Genomic DNA, 25496 nt, shown 5'->3' on the forward strand with positions numbered 1-25496 from the left:
ACTTACATGGTCGAGCCAAACAAAATGCGATCTTGCCCAGTCTAGATCCTCACGCGTGCGCCGATGCGACGTGGTGAGCAGCCGTGCCAACACAGTCGATCGTCGTCTGGTGTACCCCGTCTTGCCCGTCAACCCCTTCTCCTCAATGTAGGACCTTTATTGGACCCGTCGTAGTCACACACGGCACGCTGCCTCCAAGAATGGGTGGTGAACCGAGAAGCGCCGAACAAAATATCGACCGACTCCACACGCCCGCGAGACCTCCAAATGACAGCTGCGGGGCTCCAGGATAAAGAGATGGGGGTCCGAGAGGCTAGAGCACGCGTTCTTAAGTCTTATTCTACAGGCTAAATGCAGAGTGAGGAGTAGACCGTTGCCACGATCGGATCCAGCAGTTGGCGCCTCGGCAAGATCGCCATGTTGACCTCGTCCAGGCGCCATGCTGTGGACGGCTCCATTCGGTTTCCCGTTAGCTGATCAGACTGACGAGCTGACGGTCTGACGATCCCAGAGGCGTGGAGGCGAAGGAAGGAGCATTTGGGCAAGCGCGAGGCCTCGTAGCGAGGTCCTACATGGAGTCGGTTCACGGCAGTCCTGGCCTAGTCAGCCAGAGTAAACGGAGCGATACTCCGGCAAGGAAGGGTGGGTAAGGCGCTTTTGTGGGCGGTGCGGCACAGCGAGCCACAGAGCGCGGAGAGCACCTGGAGTAGTTACCCGTCCTCCCCAGCCGGAAGCGAGTGAGAGTCTCTCCGGAGTGGCGTCCAGTCACGGGCCAAGTTGTCTTACCCAGATCCCCGGACTGGGTAAGGGAGTAATTCCATGGCACACATGCTTGTACTAGTGCACACAGAGAGCGCGCCTGGTTAAAATGAAGACGCCCGCCTTTGGAGATTTGTTGCATCTTGGGGAAGTCCAGCCTCGTTTTGGGACAAGAAGCCCAGTGATGGCTTTAACCGCGCTGTGGTGCAATTTAGCCGGCATTCAGGGATCCATCCCTGCTTGAAACTTCCGCACAAGCGGCCATGGGCATGGGGACCCCTCTGGTCCCTGACAGCAGAACGCCCTGGAGTCTGGCAGAGATAAATGAAATCCCGTCCGTTCATGAATCAGAGCGCTTCGCTGAAGCGCGGCCCGAGCCAGCGACGAGCGTGTGCAGCACATCCAATCGACTCTTGAGCTGACGAGTGGGCCGTTGTGCCTGAGCGCGCACCTGACTGGCGCGCATGGTGCATGGGCAGGATGGCCTCAGACATGGGTGTACCGTCAGATGGCCTCTCTGCTCGTCGTATGATTGTGCCAATTTTGGGATGTCTGCCCCCTTTGGTAGGTTTCCATGCATGTATGGATGCATGTACGTGGTATAATCGAGACGGCAGCAGGATTCCAAAACCACGATACGAGCCGCGAGCGAGATTGGCTCACAGTTCCAAACAAGGGTGCAGAGCAGACCGAGCGAGTTCAGCGCGGCGGCCGACCGAAGCCATGTCTTCAGAATGTTTCTAGACGGAGGTGCATGTATACGATGGTGAAGTGGGAGAACGTTGTACCGCGTGAGATGAACCAACATCCATTGAAATCGATGTATGCAGTCTGTTTGACTGATCCAGTCAAGTCTTTGTCTGTTTTTGGTTAACACGCCCCGGCAGTTAGCAGTTGAGCTCTCCATCCCGCCACTGTTGAGCTAACAAGAACTCCAGGGCTGCTCTTATCTTATCGCAGGCAACCGCTTCCCCACCGCCTATTACTCCAGTCCGTACCTCTCCAAACCGGTCCCCACACGAGCCACACCCACCCATGAGCTTCCAGCCTGCACAGCTGCACATCCCGCCCACCGAATGAGGTAGTTAGCACCTTCATCTAAATCTCGAGGCTTTACACGTGCTGCGGAACCCTTGGGATTCATTCCCATCAGGATCTCCAAGATGGATGTCGCAATGAAATCATGGGGTAAGTCTGCATAGCTCCCCCTCGATCGACCCCGACCCCAGCTCTACATACAGTCCGCTCTGGAAGAATCTCCATAACTGACCCCGCCTCTACCTCTGCTGTCTCTAGAGCTCGACAACAACGTCAAGTTGGTCGATCCCACCCGCGATGCCCTCTACAACTACGACTCAGAGGCCCAGCGAGCCATCAACCAAAAGAAGCCATGGAATTCCGATCCCAACTACTTCACGACCGTCCGCATCAGCGCCGTTGCCCTTATCAAGATGGTCATGCACGCCCGTTCCGGCGGCTCCCTCGAGGTCATGGGCCTGATGCAGGGCTACATTGACGGCACCTCGCTCGTTATCACCGACGCCTTCCGCCTGCCTGTCGAGGGCACAGAGACGCGAGTCAACGCGCAGGACGAGGCGAACGAGTACCTCGTGGAATATCTGCGCCTAGCCAGAGAGCAGGGCCGTCTCGAGAACGTCGTTGGCTGGTACCACTCCCATCCCGGCTACGGCTGCTGGCTGTCTGGCATCGACGTCAGCACGCAATTTCTCCAGCAGCAGTTTAACGACCCCTTCGTCGCCGTTGTCGTCGACCCGGACCGTACGATTAGCGCCGGCAAGGTCGAGATCGGCGCCTTCCGAACTTATCCCGAGAACTACAAACCCGCCACAGCCGAGAGCAGGGGAGACAGCACCAGCGATGGCTACCAGACAGTGCCTCTCAACAAAGCTGAAGACTTTGGTGCGCACGCGAGCCGGTACTACAGCCTCGAGATCGAGCATTTCAAGAGCACCCTTGATGCCCATCTGCTCGAGCTTTTGTGGAACAAGTACTGGGTGCAGACACTGTCTCAAAGCCCACTCTTCACGAACCGAGACTATGGAAACAAGCAGATGCTTGATCTTGCATCCAAGATCAAGGAGGTCACCACTTACGTGCAGAAGTTAGGTCGAAGCGGTGGGCAGAGCGGTAATGGCGGGGCTGCCTATGCCTGGGGTGGAAATGCTGGCAAGTCACTCGACCAGGATGTAGACAAGGTTGCGCGGGATAGCAAACAGATTGCCGCCAGAGAGACGGCTGGCTTGATGGCAGGGGAGGTTAAGGCCAAGATATTCACGGGTCTGGGCCCCAAAGTCGCCTGAACCGACTTCCTGGTTTCCTGGTTATATGTACTGTACCATGCTCGGTACGGGCCGCGGCAAACCAGTCAAGGGTAAATACGGGCACGGAGGTCAATAACGCTCGATACTTGATTCATAGCATAGGATGGCGTTTAGAGGCTGAACTTGATATTGGTACAAAGGGGTATGGTAGATTAGACGAATATGTTACGCTTGTCGTTCTTCGGTCAACTATTGTACAATGCACTTGAGATCGGGATCATAGGCCATCACGTTGGTTAACTGACGCTGATCTCCTGCGCAGCTTTAAGACGACGCATAGTCTCCTGCTTTCCGAGAAGCTCCAGCAAAGGCACCATTTGCGGACCGGGGTCCGACGCGAGAAGTGCCCAGCGCAGGAATTTCCAACCCCCATCTACCCCCCCGTCCGTGCCTTCTACCTCGAAGACAATCTTCTTGCCTTTGACAGTATCGTCGACAGCACGCTGAAGCTCTACTGTGTCCCAACTCTGGCCGTCAATCTTGTCGAATCGTCGTATGAAATGGTCGACGAGCTGAGCGGGAGCGGTCTCTTGTGACTCTAGAGCAATGCTCTTGGTCGGGCCCATCATGGTCTTGTATGTTGTTTGCAAAGTCTCTGTCGGAATCCGCCACAGGAGGTACCTGTTTGATGCAATGGTCTCGTCGACATCCATTGCGTATCCTCTCGAGCTTTTGATAAGGCGAAAGACATAATCCTCGACCTCGCTCTCAGACCCTGTCATCTGCGCCAGGGGAGAGCCCAGTGATGGAACTAGGTCTGCCAGCATGGCCCCTAGACACTGTGCTGAAGCTGTACTGTCGGGTTCTTGTTGCGACTTTTGCACTTCTCGAATCCTCTTCGCCAACGGAGCCACCATAAAGTCATTGATGACCTTGGTATTGCGGGTGCTGTCCTGCAAAAGCAGCTGACAGTGTTTCTTCTGGAAGAATGCAAGCTTTTCCATATTGACGACAATGTCGCCTTTTGTGAATCTCAGAGAGAACTGACTGGTTAGCACGGCTATGCTCCAGAATCTCACATGATCAAGATTACTTACGTTCTCGACCATCTCATCAAGCGTCATCACGCCTTTCCGGGGTGGGTTGCTCGGGCTCCAGCCCAGGAGCGCGGCAAAGTTGAGTAGCGCTGGAGGGAGGATGTGGGCGTCTCGATACGAGTCGATACCGATGTCCATGTTACGTTTACTCAGCTTCTGGCGGTTCGCATCGACAAGCAGACCGACGTGGACAAACTTGGGAGGCTTCCACCCAAAGGCATTGTAGAGCTCCACATGCTTGGGCGTGGAGATCAACCATTCCTGAACTCGGTAATCAGCACTCGCGGTCACGAATGTGCGAAGGGAGGAAGGGCAAAGAGCTCACCGCGCCGCGAATGACATGAGTAATTTTCATCAGATGGTCGTCCACCACATTGGCGAAATGGTAGGTGGGAAACCCATCAGTCTTGATGATGATGAAGTGGTCTTCGACATTCTTCTTCCTGTACAGCCCGTATATGATGTCTCGGACCTCTGCTGGGGTGTCACTGCTCTTGAATCTGATCGTGTGTGGGTCACCTCTAGCTGCCCTCTCGGCAGATTCTTCTGCTGAGATGTTCAAGCATGTTCCTGGATACAACCCGCCGCTGCCGTCAGACTGGAGGGATTCCTTCTGATGAGCAGCTAGATCCTCGTGAGAACAGAAACACCGGAAAGCGTGGCCTTGCTCTAAGAGTCTATCCGCGTGCTCTCGGTAGATAGGTAGCCTCTCTGACTGTAAGATGTGTTAGTTAGATAATAACCTGACATTGGTAATCTCTCCTTACTTGTTTGTAGGGGCCGTATGGGCCTCCACAATCCGGACCTGGTTGCGACTCAGTTCAGTTGGTCTTTGATAGCCAGTGGGTGGGCTATTCATACCTTCATCCCAAGACAGACCAGCCCAGCGCAGGTCCTCATATAAGCGGCTCTCCGCGTCTCCAACAATTCGACTCTGTGCGAGTTATTAGCATCCAGGTTCAAACGCAGTGTGGACGCGCAGTGGTTGTCACCTGATCCGTGTCCTCAAGTCGCAGAAGAGATTGGCCGTTGGTCGCTCGGGCTAACAGGTAACAGAACAAAGCAGTCCTCAGAGACCCCAAGTGAAGGTATCCAGTCGGTGACGGAGCGAAGCGCGTCCTGGCAGGCTCATCCGGCAGCTTGGTTCTGTTGGATGCTCCGGGAGAATGGCCTGAGTCGGGCTTGCGAATGATGGAAGCGAATCGTGTTGAACTGAGGGAGAGACATGCCCTTCTGAAAGAGACTACGGGCCTCCGTGCAAGCCAAAGCCCTGACATGTCTTCATCTACCTTTTCATCGCCTTCGTCCTTATATACCGTCCGCACAGCTCGTCGTCACAAGCAAGAGTTCGAGACTGAGCCACAGGAAGCTAAGGGTCAAATTGTGGCGCTAGCTTCGGGGTCACGTCCCCTGTGGCTTCCAGGGGACTGCTAACCTTAGAAGGTACAGGGGAGGCTTAGCGGGTGTTGAGCGGCTCCACTGCCTAGACGAAAGAAATTTCCCCACTGGGCTATCATATCATCCCGCCAACCGTCAAAGACGGGTTGAGATTGCTAATCTTTAATCTGTAATCGGAGAGTTTCCCATGGTGATGGGTATCTCAACCTCAAGCGTTGAAGGCGTCACGACTGGTACATCATGCCTGGCTACTATTGTAATCTAAAGTAATTGCTGGGGAGGAACTAGAGTATGTAAGATGTTGCCCAACTCAAAGTCCCGTCAAATTGATCTGTAGAGCGCCATAAATGGACAGGGTCTACGTGTAGATCGATTTAGAATTTATGATAAGACAGCCACGGGAATACAGTTGCCTGTTTTGATGATAGACAAATGGGAAGGCAAACTGAGCATAATTAAGCAACACCCAGATCTTTCACCGCTTCTTTTCTTCGGCCGAAGCCTCGTCTCAAGGCAATCTATTTCTTAGCCCCTACTCTGCTGCAGTTGCTGTCTCGGCTCTCGATGCGTGCCTAGTGTTGGGGGAGAATAGACTCCATAGTAAATTTTCTTGGGCGCTGTCTGACCCCGCATAAGAAACCTCTGCCTTTTCCTTCCAACACCTCGCATCTTGCTACATCACTATCGAGAAGCCGAGAATCTTTTCGAAAATGGACTCAGGAGGACCAAGCATGGGTCCTACAGACCCGGAGGACATCGACCTCTACGGTGGGCACCTCTCCGACCTGTGTGCTCTCTGCGAAGGCGTTGCTAACTTCGTCAGCCCTGCTCGGCATTGATAAGTCGGCTAGCCAGAACGACATCAAGAAGGCGTACCGCAAGGTCAGTCACCTTGACCCAAAGAATTCGCTCGAAACCTATCACGATGAGCAGTTGTTCTAACGCAATTTAATTTTTTAGGCTGCCCTGCAGCACCATCCTGACAAGGTCCCCGAGGAGCAACGACCGGAATCCGAAGCGAAGTTCAAGGCCGTATCGCAGGCCTACGAAATTCTGCGCGATGAGGAGAAGCGCCACCTCTACGATACCCATGGCATGGCTGCCTTTGATCCCTCGCGCGCTGGACCCGGCGGCGCCGAAGTCGACCTCAATGATATCCTGGCCCAGATGTTCGGCATGAACATGGGCGGCGCCGGCATGCCCCGGAGGCCGCGCAAGGGCCCCGACGAGGAGCAAGAGTACAAGGTCACACTTGAGGAGCTCTACAAGGGCAAGACCGTCAAGTTTGCAGCCAACAAGAGGGTGGTGTGCAGCCAGTGCAAGGGCAGCGGTGCTAAGGACAAGGTCAAGCCGCAACAGTGCGACCGGTGCAAGGGCGTGGGGATGCAGGAGGCCTACCGTCAAGTCGGCCCCGGCCTAGTCAGGAAAGAAGTTCTCCCTTGCGATCATTGCCAAGGCTCGGGCATGTACTATAAGGAGAAGGATCGCTGCAAGAAGTGCAAGGGGAAGAGGACGACGGAGGAGAAGAAGGCTCTCGAGATCTACATTCCCCGCGGCTCGATGCAGGGCGAGCGCATCGTTCTCGAGGGCGAGGCCGACCAACACCCGGACCAGACCCCTGGAGATATCATCTTCACCCTGGTTGAGGAGCCGCATGACGTCTTCACCCGAATCGGCAATGACCTGTCTGCGGACCTCAACATCACCCTAGCCGAGGCTCTTTCTGGCTTCTCCCGCGTCGTGTTGAAGCATCTCGATGGTAGAGGTATCCACATCGACCACCCCCGCGGCAAGATCATGCGGCCGACCGAGGTCATCAAGATTGCCGGTGAGGGCATGCCACTCAAGCGTGGTGAAGCGAAGGGCGACCTCTTCCTGATCGTCAAGATCGACTTCCCTGAGAATGGGTGGTTGAAGGACGAGAAAGAGTACGAGGTACTGCAGACGCTTCTGCCACCGCCGGAACCTCCTATCGATGCAGAAGAGGTGGACGAGGTGGAGTACGAGAGTGACGTTGACATCGAAGAGGTGATTATGACCCCCGGCTAGCTATTGTTTCTGTGCTTTGCTGACTTGAATTCCAGATGGGTGCCAACTCGGGCGATCCTCGTTTCGCTCATGGTTGGGAGGATATGGACGAGGAAGACGGGGCGCCCCAGTGTGCCACTCAGTAAAGTCTTGCGTGGCATCATTTCGATATGCTGAGGGTGCCCTAAGGACCTGAGATAACACAGCGCAGTGACCTCTTCCCGGTCAGGTATTGTTCGGGATCAGCGATAAGTCTCATTTTCTTATAAAATTTGGAGATCTTGGCATCGGGCGTAGAAGCGCGGGTAGAGAGCGTGGCATTTGATTGAGTGTGGGCTCTCTGGATGATGCTTAGAAGCTTTGACGAATAAATGAACATCGGGTTCTCCTTGATGATAGCGAGAAAAGAGCAAGAGGATTTGAGGCTCACGGAGAGCAACGGTGTCCGAAGCTCTACAGGAATAGATTTCGATCATAATACCACTCCTTTCCAAACCAGATTCTATCTAGAAAGCTGTCGATCGTGAAATAACAGTATAGTTGGCTATTTCTACTTAATTCTAACCATGATCAGCACTGCGCGACAGTTAGACAAGCAAAGCCGCCGGGTTCAGTGTTCACCACATCAAAGTGCCTGGTGGTGGCATGAAGGCTTATCAAGGAGCTGATAAGGAAGGGAAAATTTAATGGGTCTTTCCTTGGCAGATTGAGCCACAAGCCACATCGATCCCCACTTCCCATGTGGCTAGTGAGATTTTGTTTTGGCCGTGGAAGCCTCAAGCCCTAAGCCCTTAGTGCGAAAATTGACCTGTGACCCTCGACAAAAATTTAGCGACAGTCCCATCTCCAATCGACCGTCGACGAAGTCCTATCCGCCCAGTAATCCCGACAGCAATCCGTCAAGGTAAACACGCCTGGTCCAACGTCGATATTCATTGCGAGTCGAAGTGCTGACAGTTTCGCAAAGATGGTTTCCGCAAAGAAGCACGTCCCGATCGTCAAGAAGCGTATGTCACCCGTCCCGACCCGTCGAAAACGTCCCCGAGTCCCAGCGACACATTGTGGGCTGCCGTGAGGGCAGCGAGGAAGATTAGGAAGAAGATGAATATTGACAGGATCTTGTTTCTGCAGGCACCAAGGCCTTCATGCGCCACCAGAGCGACCGCTTCATGCGTGTCGACTCGGCCTGGCGCAAGCCCAAGGGTATTGACAGCCGTGTCCGCCGTCGCTTCAGGGGCACCATTGCCATGCCCTCGGTACGTTCCTTCGCGATCATCGAACTCGAGAGGCCCGGATACCGCTGGATACACCAGGATGTTGGGCTGTTTGGATGGAAGCGGAAGCTGACAGGTTCTGAAAATTTAGATCGGCTATGGCTCCAACAAGAAGACCCGCCACATGATGCCCTCCGGCCACAAGGCCTTCCTCGTCAGCAACGTCAACGACGTTGAGCTGCTCCTTATGCACAACCGCACCTACGCCGCAGAGTACGTACTTCCCGAGTTGATGAAGTGGAGGTGGCCGGGAGATGGGATTGCGAGAGCAGAGCGAACATGGCTTGGGAAACACGAAGGACTAACGATTGATTACGCAGGATCGCCCACAACGTCTCATCCAGGAAGAGGATCGATATCATCGCGAGGGCGAAGCAGCTGGGCGTCAAGGTCACCAACCCCAAGGCGAAGGTCACGACGGAGGTGTAAATGGTCTCATGGTTCACTTTATTGGCGGTTGCATGGGAACGGTTTTTGCTCTTGGTCTGCGGAAAAGCTGGCACACATACCTCGATGCTAGAAATAATTTCTTAGCATTGTCGATGACATGAGGAATTTCAACGAAACATTCTGAACTACGTACAGCACTGCTTGCGTGTGGTGGTGTTCTTTGCGATCTGCCTCGCTGTGGCGAGATGTACCGGATGGCCTTTTTGTTTCACTCGCTTTTGATCATGGAAAGCCTGCTCCATTTTGTGGTCATATACCGACAGAAGAACGCAGATGAGTGAATAGCATTGTTGACTTTGCGTTTGATGATTTCAGCACAGCCTCGATGTTGGATTGGCTACGAGGCATGCGAACCCCCGGTTTGTAGCAGACGAAGCAACCTTCGGCTGGGCTGATGTGGAATACTATCAGTTCAGTTGTGGAAGCAGTGCTGGCACGGATCTCGGATACAAAATGCTTGAGTTGTCACAAAACACCAGCCTGTTTGGCTTCAATCACCCTCGACCCCTGCCTCAACACCTGACTCCCAAGCACGGCACTCATTCAGTATTTTCGGTATTGTTGCAGTCGCCAAGATCACTGGGCTGGACTTGGGGCTCCAACAGCGTTGTCTATATCGCATGTTAGCCAAGCCCTCGGAGCCAGAAGTTGTAGGCGAGACCGGACCTCCCTGCTCCTTATGTTCGAGCTCAGCTGGGCAAGGTGATATGCCAGGAATAGTTCCGCCAGAATGCGCACTGAAATTGACAGGCTGATGACGGCTCGAGCTAGTCGCTCAACGCTGAGAGCTAGTTGCCCAACGCTGAGAGCTAGTCTATGATGTAGGTATCCGGGTCAGTTCTCCTCTGGTCGTTGCAACAGCAATATGAAGGTGTCTGTGGACTTGCCGTTGGGAGCGTTTGCACACGGAGCAGAACAGGACGGTCATGATGAGGATATACACCATCGTGCCCACGAGCTGCAAAATGCTGTTTGTGGAAGCTGGTGCAATTGTGAGCACTGGATATCGCCTGTCTGACCGCCTGGGACCTTACCCATTTCGACTTGACTCTTACGGAAGTGCGACTGCTGCGACTAGAAGACTGAACGCTGTCATGTGCAGGGGCTGCTAGACGTCGTTGAAGATTTGGAATATTGATCGTGTGATTCAGGCTGCAGAGCTACGGCTGGTTGTTCAGTGGTTGGTGTTTGCTTTGCTCGTAGCAATTGTTGTGGTGGTGGTATTTCTTTCCTCAACCGATCCTATCTGGGTTGTTGCCTGCCATTTATCATCGGTATCACTTGCCCCGAGTGCGATCAAGAGAATAATAAGTACAAAGAAGTTACGATTAATGTCATTAGCACGTACTATCCAATGAGTCAAGCAAAAGAGTGCCCCGGGAGTCCATGCTCATCAGGGGTATGCCTGCCGAATCTACTCAACTACAAAAACATGCTTGCCCCCAGTGACGTCGACAAGGACAAAGCCTCCGTCCTGCCGCGCCCCTCTGGCAGCGGAACGCGCCTGCACGTCAAAGACGAGCTCGCCGTTCAGCGTCAGGACCTTCGCCCCGCCCGGCAGCGGGACGGCGACCGTGCCCGACGTATCCCCCGGCGCGGTGACCTGCATCCAGAACAGGCCGTTGCGACCGCCGCCCGCCATCTGCCACTGCACGGTGATGGCGCCGCTCGGGGTCGGCACCGCGCCCCTGGCCCAGGCAAGGTCGCCCGGCACGGGGCGCACGTTCCACCCCTTGAAGCCGGGCTTGGTGGGCGTCACGCCCAGCACGTAGTTCACCATGAGCGGCACGATGCCGGTCGACCACCCGTGCGCCATGCTGGTGAAGCCGCCCTCGTAGGGACTCCCATTCGCCCCGATGCCTTCCCAGAAGGTGACTGTCGGGTCGTGCGTGGCCATCCAGCCGTACAGCCGCCGCAGCTCCTCGAAGGCGCTCCCGACGATCTTCGGGTCGGACGAGATGGAGAACCGCGCGGCGAGCTCAAAGTAGGAAATGAAGGCGTACACGCGGTTGCTGAAGTCGGCGTTGGGGTCGAGAATGCTGCTGTCGTAGAAGGCGTTGCCGTACTCCCTGGCCATCGCGGTGGACATGTAGTCGAGGATGGACTGCGGGGAGGCGCTGCCGGAGGAAGAGTTCGATGCGACGCCGGACAGAATGGCCAGGCTGTTTCCATCCTGCGCGTGAACAGAGCAGATAGCTTGGTCGCCGCAGGGGCCGCCGTCAAAGAACGCGCCTGCTTTGGCATCCCAGTTGCGCTTGACCAGCGCAGGTCCGACAGCAGCCGCGCGGCTTCGCCAGCGCGAAGCGTCCTCGCCTTTGCCAAGCAAGTCTGCCATACTCGCGGCCTTGCCCAGGGCATGGACGTACAGTGCATTGTAGTATGTCACCGCGCCGCTTCTGGGAAGGAACGCGTAGTCGCCATACCCTTCACGCTCGATGAGGCCCGTGTCATTGTTGGTGTGAGCTGGGTAAAACACGTCGAGCGCCTTGGCCATGGTTGGGTAGTATGTCTGTATGAACGACATGTTCCCGGTGTACATTACATACTCGACAGTGCAGACAACCCACCACAGGGGGTAGTCAAACAATGGCAGTGTGTAATCGTTGCTGAACAATAGTAAGCACGGGCTCTCTGAGAATATGCTATAGGGTTCTTGAACTTACATGCTGGCAGGTGGGATCCAGCCATCATCTCTCTGATGGATAGCTAGATCCTCCAGAACGTTGCGAGCGGCTTCAGGTACATCGTGACTCAGATACGAGGTCAGAGCAGAGACGGCGAGGTCACCAACGTATGGGTCTCGATCCCGCTTAGGCCCGTCGTGGAGAACAAGCTTGCCCAGCAAGGTCGGACTGGCCGCACCACGAGGTTCGGTGTCGTTAGCACGGAACACATCGGTGCACATGTCGTTGGTGTAGACGGCGTCGTACCACCACTGAGTGATGTCCGGGTCGGAACACTCAAAGTGGCCCGTGAAGGTATCTGGCGTGCCGAGGAGGCCGGAATAGAGCAATTTGACGGATTTGATACCGACGGATCCAGTCGAGGTCGTGAGCGGCGCGTCGGAGTCCAGCGCATCCAGATAGATCTTGACGTAGCGGAATCCATGGAGGCCATCGGCACAGACTTGGGTGCCATTCTCGCAGCCGAGCTGGTCCAGCCAGGTATATGGATCTTGTTTGACGGCGATCTATCAAAATTCAGCATAAGTTATCGCCCCTTGACATCGATTCTTCAACTTACCTGATCTGTCCCTGGAGTAATCTTCTGAGCCTACCACGCAGAGGATTAGCAATCAGTAGCCCCCTGGGATTTCCTGGTCAAGAGCTTACCCCATTGGCATTATCCGACCTCGTGAAGTCACTCCGGTTTGTAAGAAACTGCAATGTCTCGGAGAAAGCCAGCTTCAGACCGGGCCTTGGGAGGGTGTCCCGGCCCTGGACAACACTCTTGTTGCCGCCGTCGTCGGTCCACCGGCCGTTGGTTGTCGAGCCTGCAAAGTCTATTTGCAAGAGGCCCGCCACGTTGATGCCAAAGTCAATCACGATCATGGGTACCTGATCGCCTGCCGCCTGGCGGGTCAAGACGGTCGGTCCGACCCCGCCATCGGTGCTCGCTCCCAGCAAGCTGTCCGGGTTGAGCACGTCCCCCGACGTCTCGTGGATGCGGGCGGGCTTGACTGTGTGGGTGGACGGGGCGCGCACGAACCGCTGCCAGCTCGTGTCGTTGTTGTCCATGACCTGCTGCTGTGGGCTCGGGGCGGCCACGGCCAGAGCTGCGGCGGCGACGAGAACGGCCAGGATACTGGCCCGCGGAGACCTCATCATTACCAGCCAGACGCGCTTGAAGAGTGACGTGCTGGCCTGGCGCGCTTGCCGGCTCTGGGACGACGATGGCGCAGCCATCGTGCCTTTTATATACAATTTATCAAGCGCTCTTATAGGGGACCCCAGATGAATAAGACCGACGCAATTCAAGTGTCCTTGGCCAGAGGCGTGCAAAGCCCCCCCGGTATCCCCACCAAGGCCCCGGTAGTGGCCGTATTCCCGCGAAAGTGTATATTAGAGTTATTGCCCTCTCATAGCGATGAGCCAGTCATGGGCTGTTGTTAGGGTTGTATCCAAGAATGGACGCGCTCGTGCAAGATTAGACGTTGTGATTCGGGGTCACGATGTGCCTTGCATGTCGGTCCGTGTGTCAAGTGAGTGGGCTGCAAGGTTGCTGCCGCACCACATGCGGGAGGCTTGCGTTAGCGGGGGGAATTCGCCGAAAAGGGGGGAGATCTCAAAGTGCTCTTTTTGCGGGGGAGAGACACGGAACCAGCAGATCCACATGTGATCGACCATCTCTAAATTGCTACGCTGCAATCTCTCTCGCGTCGCGGAGATCATCTGCAATGCAATGCGAGCTGCCCTGAGGCTTATGCGCCTGATAACCGCCTTGATACGACCCCCGATGGCCCAGCTGTTTGGGCTTGATTACCACGGCGAGTCATGCTCCTGCTCAGGATGCTCGTACCCATGCTGTATGCTGTACTGGGCTGAACGCCCGACACACGCTGCGCCCCAACCAAGAGGTTGTTAAACTTCCGAAACAAACACGGCGAATGCCACGTGTGAAGCATGGCGGTCAAGTGCACAGCATGCCTAGCCTTAGCCCGACGGAGGAAATACGACGTGGGAGATCAAAGACCTGCCTGTTTGCGTAGCACGTCCGCGTCTTGCAGCATTTGTCTACCACGGGATCGTTGGGATAAGTTCACTAGTTGTGGTCACAAAGTCTGCATTTGTTCGTTTGCACATGGACTAGTCCTCTGTCGAAATAGGTGATGTGTTGTAGAAGGGTCACGACATCATTCCTTTCTTCTTGGAGGTGCTCACCCGCTCTCTGACGAGTTAGCCTTCCTCAAAGCCCGAGCGAACACCTCAACAAAGGTGACGCAGTCCTCAAATGTGTTGTACAGCGGTGCTGGTGCGACCCGGATCACATCTGGCCTCCTCTCATCGACGATTACTCCATCTGCTTGTAGACTCTCCATGACCGGCTCGAGCAGGGACTCTGCGAGGAGCAGACTGAGCTGTGCGCCTCGCTGCTGAGGATCAGAAGGCGTGATGATTTTGAACAAATTCTTCTCTGCCATCTCATTTAGCAAAGTCTCCAGGTAGGCGGTCAGCTTAAGGGACTTCTTCCGCAGCTCGCCGACGCCGCCGGCGAGCTCAAACACCTCGAGCGAAGCGCACAGGCTCGTGATGTCCAGGATGCTCGGGTTGCTCAGCTGGAAGCCGGCGGCACCGGGCGCCGGGTGGAACTTGGTGGCCATGACGAAGCGCGTAGACTTGTCGTTGCCCCACCAGCCCGCGAAACGGTTGGGGTAGCCCTCCTCGGGCCTCTTGTCGGCGGCCGCGCTGGTCACCTGGCTGTTGCGCGCGTGGACAAACAGGCCGCCGATGCAACCGGGCCCGCCGTTGAGGTACTTGTAGGTGCACCAGGCGGCCGCGTCGACGTCCCAGTCGTGCAGGTGCAGGGGCACGTTGCCGACCGCGTGCGCGAGGTCCCAGATCACGAAGATGCCGTGCTTGCGGGCGAAGGTCGTGATGGTGGGTATGTCCAAGAGCTGGCCGGTGTAGTACTGGATGCCGGGCAGCAGCAGGACGGCGGTGGTGTCGGCATGGGCGGCGATGACGGCCAGGATGTCATCTGTGGACATGGCGGTCTTGGCAGCGGTCTGAGACTCAATCGTCACCATGGAGCTCTCGGGAGACAGGCCATGATGCCGGATTTGTGTCTCCACAGCAAACTTTTGTCTTTGGGTTAGTCGGAACGGAAGCCGGTCAGTGGGATGCGGGCGAGGCTACGTACATGGTCACTCGGGAAAGCCTTGCTCTCTAGGATGATCTTGTGCCTTCCCTTGATGTCGGGCCGGTAGAAGGCCGACATCAAGAAGTGCAGATTAGCTGTCAGTGTCTCCATGACGGCAACCTCCGACACTTCGGCGCCGACCACCGGCGCTATCATCTTCGCCGCCTTGGCATCGGCATCGAGCCAGGTCGGCAGCGGAGAGCCATCTAGAGGCTTGAAGTGACCCTGTACACCCTGAGTGGCCCAGGTGCTGAGGTATTGCTGGAGCCGCAGAGCAGTCCTTCGGGGCTGCAGGCCAAGCGAGTTGCCACAGAGGTAGGTGCTAGCATCCGTGCTAGCATCCGGCCCGGCCGGGGTAGCCGCTGTCTCGCCAAGGTCTGTCAGGATGGGTCAGTCAGAACTCACTCGATCTCCATACCCCAGACGGAGCGGCAGAGGTCGCGAAAGTCGAAGAGGTGTGGAACCAACCTTTGACTTGCAGTCGTGTACTTGCCAGATCGGCTTTCGTCGGGACTACGAATTCCGCACGCGTGAAGTTGAGTGGATCATCCCGATCCAATGCCCGGGCCTCCTCACGTCGGGGGCTGCCGGCGGCGCAGACGGCGGCCATGGTGGTGGATGGTACTGTGAGGGCACAGGATCCGACCAGGGAAGAGATGACGAATTATCTGGGGCGGGCCACCTCCTGGCGCAAAAACTTCCCACAGTACGTCTTGTCTGTTGACCGACCTTGGGTAAAGACGGCGACTCTAAGGCGGTGTGGCAGTGCGCCAGGTACCTCGCATTTGAGAAAGAGTTTTCAAGATTCCTTGCCGGGTGCCCCTTCTTCGGTGAGTGGTGGCGCGTTAGCTTTTCGTTTTCATCCTGGTTTGCTAAAGTTGCGATGAGTGATGGTACACAATAGAGACCTTGATCTGAAAAATGCCACTTCTCCACACACCGGCGCCGGCCGGGTTGCGGCTTTTTTCCTGCCCCACACCCCTCCGCGCGTAACAAGTTTTTTTCTGGGTGCGCCGGACATGGACGATTTGAGAGCTTTCATTGTCCTAACTTTTGTACAAGTATTTCTATTTACGGGAGCGGAGTTGGAACCCTTGTATTGCTGACTTTTGTTATCTGCATCCATGTATAGAGTACGTACCGACGAGGATTCGTGACCTCACAAAAGCATCAAGGGCGGCCTGGACTATCTCGTAATGGGCTCCACTGCTTGACAAAAAGGATGCACTGCCGTTCAAGCTCCACAAACTGGTTGATCGTGAATGTTTGAAAGTAGTGGAAAGCAGGTAGTGATCGAAGGTACTGAATTGTTGGGTGAACACGGACGCAATGCCTAGCAAGGATGAGGATGTGGTGTGGTATGTGGTTATGCAACGCCTTTCGCGTTCTGAGAATCACCAGCATTAGACAAGGAGTTTACAGTAGGTAATGGCAAGAATGCTTCCCGTTGGGGGAGGTTGTTGAGGGCGACCAGTCAAACAGGCCGTGGTTTGGGGAAAGATGAATGCTCGCTATTGGTCTGAAGTCATCATGCCAGGTACACACGACTTGCAAGTTGGAACAGGCGCTGCTCGATGCGGCAATGTTTGAGACCAGTGTATGTTTAGCTGCCAAATACTTCCGAAAAGGCATTCTCGTTACGGTTTTCCCTTCAAGGTTGTCTCTGTCTTTTCTCCCCTTTTGATAAGAAATTTGATCGCATCAGGGGCACTGGGGTCTTCAGTGATAGGTATCCGCTAAATGTCGATAATAACCGATTTGGAAGGCAGATCCGAAGTCCTTATCTTTTCACCTTCAGACTGTACGTCGAGAATTCGAGAGAGCATCGCATGGCCAGGCGCTTCGAAGGCAAGCGGAAGCCATGACTCACGATGCTATCTGTGTTGTTGCTTTTTTTTTTTTTTTTTGCTGGCCGGCTTCTTCATTCCAGGAGAGAAAAGCACAGAAATGGCGACGAGGTCCGAGTGTTGCTGGCCCCGTGACTCTTGTCCAGCTGACAGCGAGGCTGTGCGACTCGGGGTCCATGTTCGTCGAATCTCGGGACCTATCCGGTGTCCTGTGGCACGGGGTCCGGCCTTCCTAATCTCAGCAGGGTTGTACGCCGTAGCGTCAGGTACCAGCGCAGCATAGCGGGTTCCTGAAGATCAAACCAGCCTGCATGGAGCTCCAGAAGATCCAGTATTTCCACTCGGGTGCAACAGACAAGACAGAATACGCGACCTGGCCTGGCAACGGTGAATGGGAATTGGCATCTAGAACGCCCATTCCGTGTCATTTGACATCGTGGGCCAGGGCTGAGATGTCAAAGGCCCGCTGTCCGGTGCTACCGGTACAGGGCCTGCCTCACCGTAATCTCCCCAAAAACGCCCCGTGACGACCTTTGGGAGCTTCTTAGCGTTCCAGGCGGGGCACAAGAACGCACCCCGGACTCCCGTCTCAAGTACCGGTCCTCAGTCTCTGCTGCTAGCAATCTGTCCCTTGGCTCCAAAGGGAGGAGGGCCTGGGCTAGTTACCTAGTATTCCAGAAGAACACTTTGACAGCTCTCAGAGGGAGCGGGTTCATCTGGTCAGGATTCTCTGCCGAGCACACTCGAATTTAGCCAAGACTCGGTCAAGAAATCTCATCAACTCTCGACGCAATGGCATCTTCGAGCGGGACAGGGAAAGGAAAAAACAACTCACTACATCTTACGGAGTACCTACTCAGCCATGCAACAGGTCGCTTCGACTGGACAACAGAAACTCCTGGCGTCGAACCAGCTGGGTCCCGTGCTTCGTTGACGGAGGAGACCCATGCACGATAGAATAATCTGGGGGTAATGAAAACTCCCTTTCTGGCGCCCAGGCGAGGGGCTGGTGGGTCAGCCGCCCGCCGGTGCATACCGGTGGACTCGGAGTCAGGCCCCGACTCTGCTGCTCTTACGTACATTTGCGCCGGATATCACGCAGTTTTTACACATCACGAGCTTGTGCAAGTTTCTATTTTCTGTTGGGGCACCCAGCGTGTCCTTCCCGCTTCTCGACGCAACCCACTTGACCCCGGAAAGAGCCAATTTCGAGGAGGCAATCGAGATCCCGTCTTTACGTTCTCCAGACTCTCCAGACTCTCCTCCAACCAAAAGTGGCACAGCTCCGTCGCGGGGCTGGTTGTCATCGTTTCGATGCCGACCCGGATGGTTGTTTCAAAACGTCTACCGAAAAAATAGCGGTAAGACGAGAACCCCTGCATGGAAGGCCTTTATTTCGACAATTTGCCATGGATCAGTTGACCTAGTTCTGGGGGTACCCAAAACAAACAAGTTCGTCAGTGCCACCGAACTGCTCGCTAGTATTGTACCTTACTCAGATATCCCTCTGGACGGAGACGCAACTCCACCGCCTTCACAACAGAACATGGACGACAAGTTCTCCAAGACCAAAACTTCATGACAGGCTCGTACCATTGACTCTTGCCAATCACTATGAAGAGTCCCTTGGCAATCAAAGCAATGCAACCTCCTCATGCACGGAGATGCATCAAAGAGTAGACGTGTTTGGACCTTGGAGCCCATCTCTCTTGACTCGTTGGAACACACAGTCCATCGCGTACTGTGGAGTCTGCAAACCGGCCTTGAAGAGCTTACATGTACCTACCTACAGAGGCCTCTCTCTCGCACACTAGTACCGGCCTGCCTTTCTGGAATGAGTACAGAAAAGTCTCTGATCCACCCCGGAGGGAAGCGAGTGTGTTGTGTTGAGGCCCGGTGAAAGCCACCGCCCCTGGAGGTACTCCATGCAGGAGAGAGATCAGAGAAACCTGCAAGGTCAAACTCGTGTAAGACGAGAAGTATCCTCGACTTGTGTACCTACAGAGTTAGAGCCTCGAATAGCCGGTAGTTCTGGGGTTTGGGTACGTTCCCGGAACCTCAGGGCGCGCCATGGCCATGGAGCGCCAGGTACAGAGTCAGGTACCAGCCTGGCCTCTAGTGGTGGAGGGCCCCCCCCCAGCTGGTGGAGCCCGTTCGTGGCCTCCAAGCGGCATAGCGTGTGTCTCGATTTGCTAATGTTAAAGCATCTTGAGATCATGACGACCGCTCACTGGCCGTTGGCCCCGGATGACTGGCTAGATTTTTCTGTCCTCTCCGGGTCCCTTGCTAGACGACGGTGAGGTAGGTATCGTGGAGGATTGACGAGGGGACGGCCCAGGAGGCACGGAGCGAGTGTGGTACCTCGAGGATCCAACTTGCTTCGCTGTGCCATATAAAGGGACTGCTTGTCCCCCCTTGAGCTAGGGCTGCTCCAGCTTCCATGGAAATCACCTCTTCTGGGTATCACCAGCCACTCCTATAATACGACTTGTCTCTTCTTGTAGCTTGCACTTCCTCCGCATAGCTACCGCTGCCTCTCCTCTGCTGTTACCAGACCCAAAACAGGTACGTTTCTGTATCACGCCTCGGCTGCCCAGAGGCTTTCTCCCGCCCCTGTCGCCTTGCCCTGTGCCAGCCAGCAGCCTGCAATAAGCCTCAGCAGCAAGGCCATCACGGGGCGTTGGCCTCCTGGTGAGCTGTCAGGTGTGTCGTCTGGCTCTTTGTTGCGAGTGGGCGTCAACGCCGCAGCTTCAGCGTGGCTTGTTGCGACGACACGCCCGGCTTGGCTTTTTGCCCCTCCACGAGGGCGCTAGCTGGGCCTGGCCCTGCAGCTCGGCTTGCGGCGGCACCCCATGCAAGTGCTTTTGGGGACTGACATCAGCGGTCGGCTCGGGATGCTTTTGCCCCAAATCCCATCCATGTGGCACGCGCAGCTGCTGAGACTGACACGGCTGCAGCACTGCCCACCTTACGATGGTAATACGAACGAATTGATCTCTCAAAAAGGTGAGTCGCTCCGTCCTGCCTCGGGCAGAACCAAGTATCCCTCGCTTCTGCCTTTGGTTGTCGCGCAATTGCTGATCCGGCCACAAAGTTGTGTCGTTTTACAGTTGTTGCTTGCCCCTCCCTCGCAGCCGAGTTTCGATCGAGAAAGAGTCCCTCCGCATTCCTCGACCAGACCAACAAAGCAAAGCAAACTTCGTATTGTACTTCCTGCACCATATACGGCGACAAGACTTGCAAGAAGCGAGTAGCCGTGTTATCAGACGCAATTGACCGGACAATTGCGCCAACTCTCACCGGATCACCACATTAAGGTACGTCACTACCTAGTACGCGGCTTAGACTCGTTCCTGCAGGCCGAGATGGCACCTTCTCTGCAGGATCATTTCTTTGCTTCTTGCGGTGTTCTTGCAGTGTTCTTGCATTGTGCCCACACAGCGACTGCGAGATGAATCCAACACGTCCCTTCCTTGCGCACATTCAGCCCTGTCTCCTGGCTGCCTCCCTCGCCCTGGCTTTTCCGCCTGGCGTGATTGGCCTGACAAGCCAGCCCTTTTGCTTTGGCGGGCGAGCCAACATTGAAGTTGTGGACCAAGCAAGAGGCCCTTGAGCTGTCAGATCTGCTCTGGCAGTCACAATATCTCCTGAAAGTTCACAGCCGGAGACAGCCGTTCACCAGGTCATTTCTGGGCGCTTCTGGGCGCCGGCCGTGTGTTATTGCAACTCGTCCTTGACCCAGGCAATGACCCTCATACCCTCCCCTGCTACCCTCACCGTCTTGTCGAAAGCGAAAATGGCCGGGAATGACGTGCCTACGATGGCTAACTCTGCGGCTACCTTTCCAGAATACATAGATCCAAGCGCATCAAGCGATATCTCCAATATGGCTTCCCCAGCCCCCACCCACAAGATCCTCGACAGTGTCAAGGACCACCCGAGTCGCCACCCTTCTCCCCAGCCTAGCCACATCAGCGTCCACCTGAAGAACAATGAGAATGGCCGGCGCGTCCTGCGCTCAGCAACAGTGGGATATGTCGCTCCCGAGTTCGCGGGAAGGGACGAGCAGATGGCAGCTGGTAAGGCGTGCCCTCTCACCAATAAGGACGTGTCGATATTGACTCTCCATCTCAGTGAAGCAAATCATCAGCAAGGCTCAATGGATTCCCGAGTCCCTCATCGACAACCAAATCAACTGGTTCTACAACGAGCTGGGCATCGACGATGTCTACTTCCAGCTCGAGACCGCCCAGGTCATCGCCAACCACATTACCTCCCTCTATGCTGCCAAGGTTGCGGCCAACTCTCGCGAGGACAAGAGGGAAGAGATCCGTCTGGACATGGAGGCCTCTGATCATGCCATCTATATCGACACCAATGTGCCCGGCAGGACCGCAATGTCAGGTCCTCGCTACGAGACCAGACTCGAAGCCAAGTACTTGGACGGGGCCGACACCTCCAAGAGGTACCGCGTCGAGACCTTCCGGTCTCCGGGCGTCCTAGACGGCGCCAACGGCAAGGCGGCATCCCTGCGCTGCTACTTCGTGTATCAGTGCCAGTTCGCCGACCCCCAGGCCGACCCCAAGGAGACTCGCCTTCAAGTTATTAGCGACCGCATGTTCTTCGCAAAGGCGACCAAGAACACCAAGCAGATTTACCAGGACATCATCGATCTTGCTGTGACCAGGACAGGACCAGTCATCGAGGTCTACAATATGGAAGACTCTCCTGAGAAGCGTCTCGTTGTTGCCTTCCGTGCCAGGACCGCGCGAGGCATCTTCAGCTCTCTCAGTGACCTGTACCATTACTATGGTGTCACCAGCTCCAGGAAATACGTGGAGCAGTTCTCCAACGGCATTACTGTCATGAGTATCTATCTGCGTCCCGCCACCAACCTTGAGGGCAACTTCCCTCCCCTGGATGAATCGATCCACCAGATTACCAAGGAGATTTCCCTGCTCTACTGTGTCCCTCAGAACAAGCTGCAGCGTTTGTTCGCGTCTGGCGAGCTCAGTATCCAAGAGTCTATTTATGGACACTGCGTGTGGGTATTCGTGCAGCATTTCCTGAACCGTCTGGGCTCGGAGTATGCCTCGTTGTCCGAAGTGTTGGACCCTGACAACAACGTCCACGCAATGCTTCTCTCCCGACTCAAGCGTCGTCTGCGTTCAGAGACCTTCACGCCGGATTACATTCTGGAGATCATCTCCTCTTACCCTCAGCTGGTGCGGGCGCTATACGCATCCTTTGCCAGCGTTCATCTGCCCGTCGGTCCGGAGGAGAACGGACTCTCGATTGCGCCAACCCCGCAAGTGGAGGTTCTCTCAGATGCTAAGCTTAAGGAGCAAATCACGAGGATTGTCGACAACGAGCACGACGAGATGGTCATGACTGCTTTCCGTGTCTTCAACAACGCTGTCCTCAAGACCAACTATTTCACCCCGACCAAGGTGGCCTTGAGCTTCCGCCTTGACCCTTCCTTCCTCCCAGAGTTTGAGTACCCGAGACGTCTCTACGGCATGTTCCTTGTCATCACATCCGAGTCTCGTGGTTTCCACCTCCGCTTCAAGGACATTGCTCGTGGCGGTATCCGCATTGTCAAGTCACGCAGCAAGGAGGCCTACTCCATCAACGCACGGAATCTCTTCGACGAGAACTACGGCCTGGCCAGCACGCAGCAGCGCAAGAACAAAGATATCCCTGAAGGCGGTTCCAAGGGCGTGATCCTTCTTGACCCTAAGCAGCAAGATAAGGCGACAGAGGCATTCGAGAAGTACATTGACAGTATTCTCGATCTGCTTCTGCCAGCTGAGACTCCCGGCATCAAGAACCCCATTGTTGATCGCTACGGCAAAGAAGAGATCCTCTTCATGGGCCCTGATGAGAACACCGCTGGTCTGGTGGACTGGGCGACCCACCATGCTCGTGCCCGTGGTGCCCCGTGGTGGAAGTCTTTCTTCACTGGCAAATCTCCCAAGCTTGGCGGCATTCCCCATGACGAGTACGGTATGACGACCCTTTCCGTTCGCGAGTACGTCAAGGGCATCTATCGCAAGCTCGAGCTCGACCCTTCCACCGTCAGGAAGATGCAGACCGGTGGTCCCGATGGCGACCTCGGGAGCAACGAGATCCTGCTAAGCAACGAAAAGTACACCGCTATCGTCGATGGTTCTGGTGTTCTCGTTGACCCCAATGGCATCGACAAGAACGAGTTGTACCGTCTAGCGAAGAGCCGTGTCATGATCTCTCAATTCGACGTCTCCAAGCTGTCGAAGGATGGCTTCCGCGTCCTCTGCGAAGACAGCAACCTTACTCTTCCCACGGGTGAGGTTGTGGCGAACGGCACATCGTTCCGCAATACCTACCATCTGCGCGACAGCGGCTTGACGGATGTGTTTGTTCCTTGTGGTGGTCGCCCCGAGTCTATTGACCTCGTCTCTGTGAACAAGCTCATCAAGGATGGCAAGTCTGTCATTCCTTACCTGGTTGAGGGTGCCAACCTATTCATTACCCAAGACGCGAAGCTCCGCCTCGAGAGCGCCGGCTGTATCCTCTTCAAGGATGCTTCCGCAAACAAGGGAGGTGTCACCTCCTCATCTCTTGAGGTCCTTGCGTCGCTGTCCTTCGACGACGAAGCATTCATCACCCACATGTGCCACGATGCCAATGGCAATGTTCCCGAGTTCTATCGGAATTATGTCAAGGCTGTGCAAGCCAAGATTCAAGAGAATGCCATGCTTGAGTTTGAGGCCATCTGGCGCGAGCATGAGGAGACGGGCATCCCTCGTTCTGTCCTGTCTGACAAGCTCTCTGTCGCCATTACCGATCTGGATGAGCAACTCCAGCACTCGGACCTCTGGCACAACGAGTCCATCCGCCGGAATGTACTCGAGAGGGCTCTTCCAAATTTGCTCGTGCAGAAGATCTCGCTCGATACTATCATCGAACGCGTCCCGGATGCGTACCTCAGTGCCATCTTTGGCAGTTACCTCGCCAGCCGCTTCGTCTATGCCCACGGTTCATCGCCGAGCCAATTCGCGTTCTATGATTTGTAAGTCTACCTTTGCTACCAAACTTGATTGCCGGCTCATGCTAATGGTGTTCCTTTGCAGTATGTCGAAGCTAGTCAAGGAGATGGATGAGGAGAAGTCGAAGAAGGCGTGAGAAGGACGGTGGATGCCCGAGCGAGGTGTTGCTATTTGTGAGCATTGAAAGGGACTATATGTGCGCATGACTGCGCATTGAAAGCTGTTTTTCTTTTTGGGAGCATGGCATGGCTACATAAACAAAAGTATTAATATTGACCATTTTGAACGTTCTCATCAGTTTGCCAAGGAATGGATGGCATTGCTGGCTACTTCTGTGTCTCTTGGATCACCATAAGCTGCCTAGTGTACCATGGCTCTCATCTTAGAGGGTTAACCGAGAAACGATCTACTAATTCGGCAGGCTAAATTCTGCTTATAGTCCTCTCCCATTATGCTTTCACATAGTTCTCGCTCACGAATGGCATAAAGAAGACTCTTACTGTTTTGAAGTCTGTCAAAGACACAGGAATGAACAAGGATACAGTCCCGAATTGAAGAATGAAGATGAACCGGGAAACACTTTCTATTGCCCACAAACACTAAGATTCAGACAAATAGTTTTTCTCCCACGTGGAAACACAGATTCTTCCCAAACCAGTCTTGAAGGAGTGCCGAGAGCTATCTGCGGCTTCAATATCAGCATACTTGTGATCTGTGATCGAATGTTTCCTCACAGACTCACTGTCTGGATTCTTCCTCGTCCTCTTTCTTTACTTAGTGCAGCAGCAGCGCTTGTTGTTGAGGATGCTGCACTTCTCCATGCGGTCGACGCCGACGTCCTGCCCGTATTGGCGGCAGTAGTGCTCGCACTTGGCACCATAGGTCCAGCCACAGTCGCTCTCGTGGTAGCAGGCCTTGCGCTCAACGAGTTGAGGGAAGTTGGCGCCCTGGTGGGGGTTGGCCATGGCGACGGTGGCAGCGGTGAGAAGGGCGACGAGAGTGAACTTCATCTTGGACTGATGTATCGGAACTGAACGAGAAACTCTGTTTGGTAATCAAAGTCTTGTAGAAGATTGCGAAGATTGCGAAGCTTGCAGAGCCGGTATTGTCGAGAGAAGGAGAGGTCCTGAGGTCTAATTATTCTTATACTTTGAATCCCAGCAGCCCCGAGGACACAACCATGTCCGTTCAATGTGGGCCATGCCTGAGAGTTGATGACTGTAGATCATCTTGCCTGACGTCTTAGGTCTTCTCCGACTGGGCCACTTGACGAGAGGATTATATTTAGTTGCTTCTTTCGTATGGCTCGCACTGGCCGGTCATTGGCCAACATGACGGCGGTAAGGAGAAGAAGCGATATTGACCCGTTCCTAAGAGTTTCCGTTTTGTAACATGACGCCAAGAGCTCTAGATCACCCACCGCATATCTGCCTTTTCTAGGAACATAAGCATTCCAGAGCGATCGATTGTTGTT

The 25496-nt window shown here is 55.0% G+C and overlaps 8 protein-coding genes across 8 annotated transcripts; 4 read left to right on the forward strand and 4 right to left on the reverse strand.

Annotated features, from left to right (window-relative positions):
* Nucleotides 1–1922: 1922 nt before the first annotated feature.
* Nucleotides 1923–3080, forward strand: E0L32_009341 (uncharacterized protein; the record flags this gene model as incomplete). Its single annotated transcript, XM_031144295.1, has 2 exons — nucleotides 1923–1947; nucleotides 2056–3080. 2 exons carry the CDS (start codon nucleotides 1923–1925, stop codon nucleotides 3078–3080), a joined length of 1050 nt encoding a protein of 349 aa, XP_030991164.1.
* Nucleotides 3081–3337: 257 nt separating this feature from the next.
* E0L32_009342 (uncharacterized protein) lies at nucleotides 3338–5415 on the reverse strand (the record flags this gene model as incomplete). Its single annotated transcript, XM_031144296.1, has 6 exons — nucleotides 3338–4084; nucleotides 4139–4399; nucleotides 4464–4853; nucleotides 4906–4943; nucleotides 5000–5072; nucleotides 5131–5415. The coding sequence occupies 6 exons, from the start codon at nucleotides 5413–5415 to the stop codon at nucleotides 3338–3340; spliced, it is 1794 nt and encodes a 597-aa protein (XP_030991165.1).
* An 831-nt stretch (nucleotides 5416–6246) lies between these two features.
* E0L32_009343 (uncharacterized protein) lies at nucleotides 6247–7710 on the forward strand (the record flags this gene model as incomplete). The annotated part of the gene is made up of 4 exons (XM_031144297.1): nucleotides 6247–6323; nucleotides 6388–6418; nucleotides 6497–7564; nucleotides 7621–7710. The coding sequence occupies 4 exons, from the start codon at nucleotides 6247–6249 to the stop codon at nucleotides 7708–7710; spliced, it is 1266 nt and encodes a 421-aa protein (XP_030991166.1).
* Nucleotides 7711–8531: 821 nt separating this feature from the next.
* On the forward strand, nucleotides 8532–9267 carry E0L32_009344 (uncharacterized protein; the record flags this gene model as incomplete). Its single annotated transcript, XM_031144298.1, has 4 exons — nucleotides 8532–8571; nucleotides 8696–8820; nucleotides 8930–9051; nucleotides 9159–9267. The coding sequence occupies 4 exons, from the start codon at nucleotides 8532–8534 to the stop codon at nucleotides 9265–9267; spliced, it is 396 nt and encodes a 131-aa protein (XP_030991167.1).
* Nucleotides 9268–10702: 1435 nt separating this feature from the next.
* E0L32_009345 (uncharacterized protein) lies at nucleotides 10703–13193 on the reverse strand (the record flags this gene model as incomplete). The annotated part of the gene is made up of 4 exons (XM_031144300.1): nucleotides 10703–11894; nucleotides 11952–12478; nucleotides 12532–12561; nucleotides 12621–13193. The coding sequence occupies 4 exons, from the start codon at nucleotides 13191–13193 to the stop codon at nucleotides 10703–10705; spliced, it is 2322 nt and encodes a 773-aa protein (XP_030991168.1).
* Nucleotides 13194–14164: 971 nt separating this feature from the next.
* Nucleotides 14165–15757, reverse strand: E0L32_009346 (uncharacterized protein; the record flags this gene model as incomplete). The annotated part of the gene is made up of 3 exons (XM_031144301.1): nucleotides 14165–15085; nucleotides 15148–15524; nucleotides 15616–15757. The coding sequence occupies 3 exons, from the start codon at nucleotides 15755–15757 to the stop codon at nucleotides 14165–14167; spliced, it is 1440 nt and encodes a 479-aa protein (XP_030991169.1).
* Nucleotides 15758–20790: 5033 nt separating this feature from the next.
* Nucleotides 20791–24158, forward strand: E0L32_009347 (uncharacterized protein; the record flags this gene model as incomplete). Its single annotated transcript, XM_031144302.1, has 3 exons — nucleotides 20791–21073; nucleotides 21129–24045; nucleotides 24107–24158. 3 exons carry the CDS (start codon nucleotides 20791–20793, stop codon nucleotides 24156–24158), a joined length of 3252 nt encoding a protein of 1083 aa, XP_030991170.1.
* A 634-nt stretch (nucleotides 24159–24792) lies between these two features.
* On the reverse strand, nucleotides 24793–25032 carry E0L32_009348 (uncharacterized protein; the record flags this gene model as incomplete). Its single annotated transcript, XM_031144303.1, has 1 exon — nucleotides 24793–25032. The coding sequence occupies one exon, from the start codon at nucleotides 25030–25032 to the stop codon at nucleotides 24793–24795; it is 240 nt and encodes a 79-aa protein (XP_030991171.1).
* Nucleotides 25033–25496: the final 464 nt, after the last annotated feature.

This window comes from Thyridium curvatum (genome assembly GCF_004353045.1).
Source record: "Thyridium curvatum strain D216 chromosome Unknown NODE_67_length_248306_cov_82.505095, whole genome shotgun sequence".
NCBI lineage: Eukaryota > Fungi > Ascomycota > Sordariomycetes > Thyridiales > Thyridiaceae > Thyridium > Thyridium curvatum.